Raw genomic sequence first — 11,659 nt, 5'->3', positions numbered from 1 at the left:
TTCTCCTCTCCACCTCTGGCTTGCATCCTTGCATCGCATGACACGTGACAATGGCACCACCCGTGTGGCTGAGGCTGAGGAGAGGTGGCGATTGAAGCGAGCCAGCGGTCGTCGCGCGTCGTCGGTAACTTTGTCGTGTGTCCTATGCTTTGACCAAGGATGTCTTCTTCCTCGACGACCGACACATCAGCGAGGTTCGTGTGAGCTCTCTTTATGATCCTTGCTTCACTGTGCAGCTGGCGATTTAACGCTGTTTTCGCGCAATCCTCGGCACGTTACCGCAAACCTCTTGGTCATGAGGCCATTGGCTTTTCTCGCTGTACGCGCTCTCATGGTTTGCGTACATGCTATACATATTCATCTCCCGTGTTGGGCACTTGGAGTGTAGTTGCTTCTAACTGAACTATGCCATTTGTTCAAATCTCATTCAAGTGAAGCGAATGCAAACATTTGCGCCGTCTTAATAGCTGTGAGCATTGTGGCCGGAATCAAACGCAAATCACGATTGCTTCAACAGTCGCACGCCTGTACGGTATTTCAGGCGTCATATCTCATCGTCAGTGACCTCATAGCGAAGGAACCTGTGCCGTGTGAAACAGAACCAACGCGGTCAATGGCAACTCCCTTTTCACCGCTTTCAACAGCTTTCTTCCGGCTTGCGTTACGCGGTTGATCGTGCTTCTATTGCTGCTATTCTGGACGAAAGCGCGTTATGTTGATATCGGCAGTTTCGGTTGTATTGGAAGAACAAAATGTTTCTTAACTGAGCAGCGCCCGCGTAAAAATTTGGGAGCCTTAGTTAACTATTACTCGCGCATGTCTACCAGGAAAAGCGGTGTAGATCTTGGAACTCTTGCGTCTTGATCTGAAGGCTATTGCGTTATGCTGCTCTTGGATATCTTCTGCGGCCTTGGCAGTTTGAAACGATGTTTTTATATTACTGGTACTTAAGGAAGCTGCCTTTGCGTATCTTCCTCCGACCGAGCCTCGCGTTTTTTTTTTTTCCCCCTTTCAGTCAGATGAGAAGGAAGAGGAAGCCGTATAATCTTAGTTTTCCTCTTGGAAAGGAGAAAATTGGTCAGCAGTTGTAATGCCAAATTATTCTTGGCTTACCTACTGTGCCTCTTGGACCAGATTCGATTATTTCAACTTATCTAACTCCGAGATGGCCGGGTGATTCAGTTTTTCCTATTTCTTCACGTGCTTCGCGTTGCCATCCTAGAAATCGCGTGATACGCTAACGCCAACTTCGGACTGCGAACTGTTTCAGCGGCAGTGCGGTCAATATTACGAGACAGTCTAGAATTGCTTCCACCTTTGCTCGCGGACTAAGCCACAGACTGTTGGCACAGACCGCAGCAGCATTGATTCGTGATGCACATCGCAGGGAGTTGGAAGGATAGAAAAAAAAAAAAAGTTAATCGCACGGCTTCCTTTCTACAGCAAGCTGTACAGGTGGTCGCGGCATTGTGGAGTGCGACAGAATGCTGACCCGTACAAGGATGCAGAAGTTTACGTGCAAAAACAAGGCAGCGGGAAGCGGGAAATTGCGGCGAAAATAAATATTTGGCGTGTTTGCTTAGGTTGCAGTAGTCATTTGCTTTGTATATCTGGAGAGCCAGGTTTACCTTCGTTGTCGGCTTCCATAGCGAAATCGTTTCCAGTGCGCATTTATTCCCGAGGGATTTCTTGGGTTTCTAGGTTGGCGTACAAGTGCGGTCGTTGTTTTTCCTGTATGTATGTATGCGTGTGCGTGCGTGCGCGCTAGCGACAAATCTAGAAAAGGAATGTTATCTTGCTGGCTCTAAACTAATCAGATATGCTTGGTGCTCTGTAGGGTGCGCAGACGACAGACGTCATAAGCCCAGCGATCGAATGAAGAAAGAGATAAAAAATGGGGATAAAGAATTCGTTAGTCGTGTCCGTGGTAGGTCTCTGTCGCAGAGTTCTGTAGAAGCCGGTTCGGTGAACTTCAGGAGATAATAATAACAATAATTGGTTTTTGGTGGAAAGGAAATGGCGCAGTATCTGTCTCATATATCGTTGGACACCTGAACCGCGCCGTAAGGGAAGGGATAAAGGAGGGAGTGAAAGAAGAGAGGAACAAATAGGTCCGTAGTGGAGGGCTCCGGAATAATTTCGACCACCTGGGGATCTTTAACGTGCACTGACATCGCACAGCACACGGGCGCCTTAGCGTTTTTCCTCCATAAAAACGCAGCCGCCGCGGTCGGGTTCGAACCCGGATTCAGGAGAAGGAGAAGTTATTTTCAGATTAAACTGCGGGCAATGGATCCAACGTGATGGGTGGAGAAACTGGCGTTCGACTTGCTGCGTCGTCTCGCCTGCGCCACTGAGAGGCATATTTCGCCGCATGTGCGTCTGTTTTTTTTTTTTTTTTGCACGCTGACTTTCCGTTCGAAGGGTGGTATCAATGCTAATGATCCCCGAAGCGGGCGTGTCGCGCGTGTCGGCAGTTGAGCAACGTCCACACACCGTGGTCTGTCCATCCGATGGCCTGTACGCCGCGACGTCGCGGTACCACTGCGACTCGTACAGGTTACGGCGTCTTGCTTCGCGTTGCATGGGGCACTTGTGACCTTCTGCCGCGTTCTTGCGAGCGTGTGATGTAACCGAGATTTCTTCCGTGTGATCCTGCTCTTGATAACTGGTTCACTCGCATCCGTGTCGCCGGTCGATCGTGAGGACGCGTTGCTTTGAGACCGTGGGCACGCTTGTTCCTTCGTATGAGCAGCTTTAATTGATACTAGTCCTGAGGTCGCGCGCAGTCTTGTCCATCGATAAGCCTGCCGAGAGGCACTGATAGTATCAAACCTTGGGCGTTCTATCGGTCCTTGTTCCATGAGTGTTTTTTGGTTTCCGAAGCCGCGGTGCTGTGTTGGTTATCGCGTCATATTTCAGGTATTTTGTTCCCCTCCGTTTAATTTGTGCCGACCATTTTTTGAGGCCCCGTACCTGCTGGCGTGAATACACTGCCGGCAAGTTTTTTTTTTTTCTTATGGATCTCGCGTCGCAATTGCCGTGAGCCGGGCTTCCAAGGTCGCGAAGCTCCCACGAAGGTTCTGCCTGGGAGTGCGTCGCGTTTGTCCTTTTTCCTCCCCTCCAGTGTTGCGTGTTCAGCCGTGGTAATGCGCTGGCATCGTGCGTGATTTGGATGTGCCGTCGATATATGAATATAATTGCGCTTACTTCGGATGCCGCCTGGTCTAATGCAGATTTTGCGTGCAACGGTTAAACTGTCGCTCGAGCTCGTTTGTGTTGGTTACTGGTGTCCACGTAAGGCTCGGTTGCCTGTTCTGTTCCAGAGCTCTTCTGCACTTCCAGATCACAACCAGCGAAGCTATTTTAGCTAAATTAGCATGGGCGCGTTCACGACTGTTGATTTTTGCGCCTTGGTTTTATGAAGAGTACATCATTTTTCTTTGCCTGTTGGTCTGGGGACACTGGACGTTACAGCTCGAAGGTTTGATCTGAATGCGGTTTCTGCACGGCTAAATAGTACTGCGTTCGTCGTGGTAACGTTTATTTGACGACAGGCATGCGAAAGGGATCTTTCTCTCGGTCGGATTGCATAAGACGTCCAAGGACTAGCATTAGAAACGGGCGCGTTACACGAAGTCACCAGTTTTGGTGTTACGATTTCAGCGTGTTTATAAGTTTAAGACAACAACAACAATAGTAATAATAATTTTTTCTAAGTACGGATGTAATACAGGACGCGGACACGCCGAAGCCATAGTTGGGCTTGTAGGGCGCCGTCCGGCAGCGGCAACAGCCTATGTTACTGTCACTTAGTTTTTGGTGAGAAGTTACAATAAGGATTCACAATTCTTCAAACTTGGCAATGACATCACGTATCTGATTGCGAGGTTTAAGTCAAAGATAATCGGGCAGCTCAGTTCGGTTTCCTCTTCAGACTGCGCCAGTCGCAATCTTGCCTCGACTTCGCCGGTTGCAATCCCCTTCAGGTGGCGGTGAGAGGAAACACCTTGTTGATAACGAAATCGGGGTTAATTGATGACCCGGTGGTTCTAAGTCACAAACATTCACGTTACTCGAGGAAAGGAGAAGGTTAACTATTTATTTACAACAAAAAGAAAACAAGAAGAAACAAGCAAGGAGGAAGCTATTTACAACATGACTGAGCCGTTGATCAGACGAATTCAGCCCTGTGTTTCAACCCAGAGCGCTTTCTTTTAAACCCTCTGTCTCCGCCCTTAGCGGGGACAGCAACCAATAAGGTAACAAGGGACCCTCCTCACCAGTCAAGTGGTTACGGAAAGAAAAATAAGGTTTCCGCCGACTAATCACAAATTGCGGAAAGAATATTGATTGAACAATGGCCAGGGAGAGGAAAGGCAAAGCTCTGCAATTCTCTCGACTAGACAAACATTTGGGAAAGGGGGATGTTGCAACCAAACTCGCAAATAGCACATACACGACTACCATTTTTCACAGCAGCCACTGCACAGCAGTTACTACATTCCTAACATTGTCATCTGCTTTCTCTTTCGCACACGTGCATGCTAGACAGAGGCAAACATATGCCAGAGAGACGATCACTCAAGTTCTGTACAGAAAAAAAGAAGAGTGGGTCGAGGGAAGAATGCGCTTCATGGTCACTTGATCCTGCGGTATCTCGGGCATTTCCTCACGTATCATCGCGCATCTCCTGCATTCCCGAAGTCTTGGCAACCCCTTGACGCTGCACACATGTCGACCGCCCTACCTGCCTAAGCTTCTTCAAGACGGGGTGATGCCCGTGACTGCGCGAAGAACACAGACATGCCCTTTAAAGGGGTATTCACACGGGGGATGGAATCCCTCCCGAACTGACGGCGGCTGCGTACACGTCACGCCTTCGAGTGTGCTCGCGGCGACGCAGTTTCCGGTTTTGGTCCGGCGGCCGCCGCCGACGGGGGAGGGGACCGTTCGCTCGGCCGCTACGTTCAGTCCCCGCGTCCCCGGGAGATTAGGCGGCACTTGGCAGGGCGCGCGTTGGGGTCGCTGTGAGTGGCGCTCCGCTGTCGACGGAGCTGTATTACTTCTTGCCGTGGATTTTGCGCACGTTGGACGAAGAGGAATGCGTGCACTAATAAAACATTTTTGAAGTCCAATATTTATGAACTGGTTAGAGCAAGATGCGTTTTGTGGCATACGTCGTCTTTGTGTTTGTCTGCATCTTCTCAGAGTTTCTTCTCTTCTATCTTTCACGCATCTCTTTTTTTTCGTCTAATTTTTCCCCCCTCGACTGTCGGCATTTTCCCTCCTCAGATCAGCACAGCCCCGCTCCTTGAGCATGGTAAACCGAGATGGCGGCTTTTGTTGTAAAAACAAAATAATAATAACTGCCTCGTCGCTGCAAAGCATCTTAGCATTTTAACCCCCCCCCCTCTCCCTAATGAAGGAATGCACAAAATTCGAGACGCATGAAACACGATAGGAACGATGAGGTACACCAGACAGCCCCTTCTTTCCTTTTCAGCCCTTTGAGCTGTGCCTTCGCAGACTTATAATCTCCCTTGTCGAATTGCTTGCTGTCGGCACCAGCGTGGGAACGGAATAGTTCCCATCAGTTCCCACCAGTCAGCCTCAGATTTGGGTGCTCTCAAAGTCTCTGCCTTGAATTCATCACAGATTGCTTGGCATGTTGTTGATATTACGCTGTTAACAGTGCTGTGGCCCAACCGAAACTGCCGGCTTAGCGAGAACTTTCTCCTGCAAAAAAAAAAGAAAGCAAAGCAACGATGTCACATTTACAGTTTCTTGCTACCCCTGTCAATAGCTCGCTTATCCCAACAAACGAAGCCAAGCGTCACTTCAAGACGTGTTCTCGCGCTGACGGTGGTCCGCATGTTTGTGCTCTGCTTTTCAATCCGGTGTCTGATGCGTTCCAGCATCCACAAGAAAACTTCATGCGGCACACGAAGCAGTTTCTGGTATTCGTCCGGGTCATCTTCACGGAGCGTGTTATACAGACTGTGCTGCACACCAAGGGACTTTTCTTGCATCCATGGCTTCACCCAGCACCGCCGCTTTTTCTTGAAGAGATCGTCATCATCCTCGGTTTCAAGTAGAGCCGCCAACAACACGTACTTGCGCCTTTTTGCGACGTCCATTTCCTGCTCTGGATCCTCTAGCGCCAGAAAGTTCGACGTGTATTCAGCTCCGGTGCTGGGAACTGTCTGTTTGTTTCCCTGTTTCGGTTTCTTTTCCCTCTTATCTCCCTTCAATCTTTATTATTTTTTTAGCCTTCGCTGTCTTCAACGAACAGCAAAACCGGCCGTCCGGCCCTTTCTTTAACCCCTCCCACGCCGCCCGGCCGCTTCGCGCCTCTAGATCCCCCGCGGCGGCTCCCCGCTGCCCGTGTGAATACTAAATTTGGGAGCGGGGGAGGGGTTTGGCCGGCCGGTGACGTAGCGCGCCTCGTCTCCCCGTCCCTCCGCGCCGAGGTCCCCCGTGTGAATACCGCTTAAGGAGGGGAGGCAGGGACGGGACGGGTCCCTTTGTTGGCCACATGCTGATCACAATACAGCCACTTCCGACCCCACTGGTGCAGCATTCCTCGCGAACACGAGACCGACTGGCGCCACGCAAAGGTCAGCGAACTTCACAAGCTCATTGAATGTATAAGGTGCCTAGTATGATCTATGGATTCACCAAAATGGGTTCGCACTGTGGACGCTCTAGGGACAGTACAGTGGAGCTTAATAGGGTTGCGGCTCTACAATAATGCAAAATATGTGCACTAGCTAACTGGTTTAAGCAGTTCTCGTCAGAGCTCGTCTTACAGCCGCCATTTCGAACAGCCTTGCGGCCGTTGCAACGATGTCCTAATATCATTGGTTTCGAAACATTTGAATACATGCGACTTTGAATGAGATGGAACTCAAGAGTTTTAGTTTAGGTCGTAGTGAATGCATTTTATTATTTCATGCCATTCTACTAGACGGGTAGCTGCAAGTGCGCAGGTTTTATGCAGTACAGCCGTGAGCAGGCTCGTCTGGAGCGCCCGAGCTGTTTGCTGCCGAGAAAACAGCAAAATGGTAACGCAGCTGCCCTGTAATGGGCACGGGACTTGCGCATGTACCGCTTGCGGATCTCTGCGGCTGCTCTTCAGCGCAAGCGTTTTCCGTGAAACCCTGTACTTTAAAACATAGCTTCTTTCGCTCTGCAGAGCACGACTCCGGCGCTCTAGACAAGCGTGCTCATGAGTGTATTCCCGTGACTTCGTTTCCTTTTTTTTTTCTTTCATAGAAAAGCAAGCTCTCGCTGCACAGATGGTACGCAGCACACTTGGAAGGGAGGTGTCGCATGCGCGGCAAATTCTTCGCTTTTTTTATTTCCTTGAACGGTGCTTGAAAGAGGAGTGAACATTAATCGCTACGTGTAACTCTTTTGCACCGGGGAATAATTTTCTTATGAATTTCTTCTCCGGCGTAGTTTCGGTTTTACCTGACTCGATGGAGGCGAAACGCTAAGGCGCCCATGTGCTGTGCGATGTCAGTGCTCGTTAAATATCCCTAGGTGGTCGAAATTATTCCGGAGCCCTCCACCACGGCACCTCTGTATTCCTTTCTTTGTTCACTCCCTCCTTTATCCATTCCCTTACGGCGCGGTTCAGGTGTCCGCCGGTAAGTGAGACGATACCGCGCCATTTCCTTTCCCCCCAAACAATTCCAATCATTTCAATATCAACCTGACTGGCCCCAGTGGCCACTTCGCGGACGTTAACAGATGGTCGCGCCGCCTATGAGTTGGGTTGTCAGCTAACGGTGACATCTTGTAACGTTTATTTCTCTACTAAGCTTGTGTTTTCAGCTGCGCTGAGCAGTTTGTCTGAACGCTGCGTGTGGCGTGGCAGTCTCTCAACCTAACCTCCAGGCCGACAGACGGATTAAAATACATGGGCATGGGCCCAGTTAACTTCTTGCCCTCCTCCTGATGGGATGGCTGGTTTGGGCTGGTCGGTTGCTCGTCGCGAGCAACGGATGGTGATGGCACGCTCGCCGGTGATCGATATACGGCGGTTAGTACGAAGCGATTAGCGGTCTTCGTCCGCTCGTCTGACACGTTGCCGGTTGGGGCTGCAATTCCAACTTCTTGGCAAACAAACTGATTTATTCAAGTCGGGATTGATAAAAAGGCAGTTAAAAAAAAGGCAGTTTTAAAAAAGGCTGTTTAAAAAAGGCTGTTAAAAACGGCCGAGCTTGAGACTCGGCTCACTCGTCCAAAGTCATTGTTTCCAGCGGGTTTTAACCCTTTCGATAATTGGGCGGAGCTTAGTAAACCAGCTCTCGCCCAATTTGAACCAATAGCAAAGCAATGACATCGTATGTACAAGTGGGCGGCGCCCAGCGCTCACCGGTCCGAGCCCAGTGGACCTCGCACCTCCTGGAACGTGCAGGGCGCGTGACTCCGCGTACGCAGCTCGCTGCACGTGCATTCCATCGATTGCCGCGCGTCGGATTTGCCGTCTCCCCTGACAGCAAAGGAATGTTTTCAGCGGGACAAGGTCGTCGGCCCCGTGTCGGTCAGCAGGGGATGACTCGGCGCCAGAGCCGAAAGGATTAGTGCCGGTAGCCGGCATCGAGGCACCCTACGCGTGGGCGTCACGCCGCTCAGTAAATTCCTCTATTTCCCCTGGGGATGACCGCTCCCGGGAACAGGTGCGGGTGGGGGGACGACGACCCATCGGCGCCGTGGGCTTCTAACTTAACAGGCCCTGTGGAGAGTTTTGCGACTGTTGTGGTCGGAGACATCGGGGGCGTACTGTGGCGTTGATTTCAAGAAGTGAGGTTGAGGTCACGTGAGGCACGGAGGTAGAGCGCGGAGAGGAGGTTGGGCTTACCTTCTGCGGCGCCATCATGCTGCATATAATATTAATTGGTTTTAGTTTATTAATTGGGGAAAGGAAATGGCGCAGTATCTGTATCATATGTCGTTGGACACTTGAACCGCGCCGTAAGGGAAGGGATGAAGGAGGGTAGTGGAAGAAGAGGTGCCGTAGTGGAGGGCTCCGAAATAATTTCGACCACCTGGGGATCTTTAACGTGCATTTGCATCGCACAGCACACGGGTGCCTTAGCGTTTTGCCTCCATAAAAACGCAGCCGCCGCGGTCGGGTTCGAGCATCTAAATCTGTGTAAAAATAATATTTTTATGCTTCTGAGCACCTTGATTGCAGAAACGTCGCAGGATTGCTGTCCGCGAGCTTCAGTTTCGTGGTAATAGCGGGTGTCATGGCGCCAGTAAGAGCCATGTGATCTGAAAAAGACGACGTTGATGATTAGAGTAACGCCTCAGTGGGAAGAGGCGCTACCGCAATGGCTGTCACAACGGTTAACAAAATTGTTGCGGGGAGCACTACCGTATTGGGTGCGAGGACGTACTGTGTCGCCATCTCTCGGCAGCGCCTGCGTGACGCCAGAAGTGATATCTCGGCCGTCGCGCTCCTGCTTTGCAGTGCGTTTCAGGCCGTTCAGTTTACATGTTCATGGCTTCGTGGTCCTGTTTATGCCACATGGAATCCATTAAATCGACTTAGGCAACAAAGCATCTCATCCATTGGCCGAGCTATCGCAGCATAACCCAACCTGGCGCGGGGCCTGTATTTCGATGGAGGCGAAATACAAAAACGTCCGTTTTCTGTGCTATGCCAGCTCGCGTTAAAGAATCGCAGGTGGTCTAAATTAACCAGGAATTAAACTGGGCAGCGATTAACATTCCCTAGCAGTCATTCAGTGCATGTGTTTACGTTGTTGTGGACAACCATAAAGCTGCTACGCCACCAGTCGGAGGTAAGCGGTCGGTGGGCTATGGAATGCTGGTATATATATATATATATATATATATATATATATATATATATATATATATATATATATATATATATATATATATATATATATATATATATATATATATATATATATATACACGTGGAAGGTGCGGATCTGTGCAGAGTGGCAAAAATATGTCAGTGCAATACAAATCATATGCGGACCAGTCGATTTCGTGGGAGGAGGTTGTGACGTTGTTCGACTGGTCCATTGAACTGTCTTGTAGTAGGCGAGCAGGGCACTTGAGAAGACGCGGAGCTAAATTGAAATGGTTGCAATGTGGAGATGTGATTGAGCCACCTCTTTTGCATGCAGTTTAGCGTCAAATTAGGAAACGAAGTCTTGCTTCCTGAAAGGCTCGTTGCAAACACGACAGTGCGCTCTCGCTTTTTTGTTGAAAATTGGTACCCGGGTTCGAACCCGACCTTGTAGTAGGCGAGCAGAGCGCTTGAGAAGACATGGATATATATCGCTTTTTGGTTACTTGTGTATTTATGCAACGTTTTTATTTAAATATCTAATTTTATTTTCGCTTAATTTTCTCTTGCTGTGCACTATTTAAAGGTGTATTTTTTTAATGCCTATCAAACTTAAGATGAAAGGGGCAGCTTTATAAAGGTGTACTTACGTGCTTGGAGTGATTGACTGTATTGAAATAGTTTGCGCAAATTCTGTTTCAATTGCGCTAATCATGGCCGTTGGTAGAGGTCAGTCAACGAACTACTTGTATTGGGACTAGATTAATTTGGGTTATTAAACGAAAAGTTTTAAGACAAGCTGCAAAGCTGTAGTTTGGTCACACTGTGTATTTCATAAACTTTCCTATGGTAGAAGAATCAAGCGTTTGTCAGAAATCTGATCTTACGGTTAACAGTTAGTAAACTGACAGGAAGGGGGGGGGGGTGCGTTGGCCCCTCTGGAGCCCGCTGTTTCGCCTGATTTGGGCACTAATAAGCCACCCTGACACGACAGAAGCACAAATAACTTGCCGCTGTTTCCGCTACGACAGGCGATCCAAGTGTAGGGCGCAGGAACTCGTTAACAGGGGACAAAGTAGTCACGTGATCCCACTCGTCACTAGCGCACGGTCGACGCCAGCGCTGTTCGCTCCAGTGGTGGAGGATCTTAACTCTCTAGCGTAAGGCGTGCAAAAACTGCAATATAATTAGCTGTTTTTTTACATGGTGTGATTATGTCTTCGCGGGAGGTGGCTAATAGTTCGAACGATTTAAAACGACGCCTTAGCGACTTTATCGCAGTTTTTTGTGCCTCACGTTTTCCGCACCATGATTGTGAAGTCACAGTCACGAGAGCTCTTTTAAAATACCAGTTGAAAAGTCTCTGCTTCGAAGACTGACAGTCCCAGTGGCCAGTTCGTTAATTTCGCGGGGGTTAACAAATGGAGATGCCAGCTGGGAGCGTCAAACTGTCGCTGTTCGTCATCTTAACTTGACAAGCGCTAAAATGTGTTGCTTGCATCAGCCCTTTACTTTTGTCTCTGACTTTTATATCTATGAATTTTTGTTGCTGCATCAGTGAAGCGGATGCAGCAAGAAAAATATATCGGCGGACACCTGAACTGCGCCGTAAGGGAAGGGATAAAGGAGATAGTGAAAGAAGAAAGGAAGAAAGAGGTGCCGTAGTGGAGGGCTCCGGAATAATTTCGACCACCTGGGGATCTTTAACGTGCACTGACATCGCACAGCACACGGGCGCCTTAGCGTTTTGCCTCCATAAAAACGCAGCCGCCGCGGTCGGATTCTCCGGATAAGTAGCCGAGCGCCCTAACGACTGAG

General features: G+C 49.4%; 1 protein-coding gene across 2 annotated transcripts in view; it reads left to right on the top strand.

Annotated features, from left to right (window-relative positions):
• The first annotated feature begins 38 nt into the window (after positions 1 to 38).
• Positions 39 to 11,659, top strand: part of LOC144099083 (1-acyl-sn-glycerol-3-phosphate acyltransferase delta-like) — a 34,827-nt gene continuing 23,206 nt past the window's right edge. Inside the window, exon 1 of one of the 2 annotated variants that reach the window (XM_077632169.1) lies at positions 39 to 194. In XM_077632169.1, the coding sequence (XP_077488295.1) occupies positions 160 to 194 (35 nt within the window). In that variant the 5' untranslated portion in view covers positions 39 to 159. Of the gene's footprint in view, positions 201 to 11,659 lie in introns of both variants that reach the window. The other variant, XM_077632168.1, reaches the window with a different exon arrangement.

The sequence above is a fragment of the Amblyomma americanum genome, chromosome 7 (genome assembly GCF_052857255.1).
Source record: "Amblyomma americanum isolate KBUSLIRL-KWMA chromosome 7, ASM5285725v1, whole genome shotgun sequence".
Lineage (NCBI taxonomy): Eukaryota > Metazoa > Arthropoda > Arachnida > Ixodida > Ixodidae > Amblyomma > Amblyomma americanum.
This window is presented reverse-complemented; position numbering and strand designations above follow the sequence as displayed.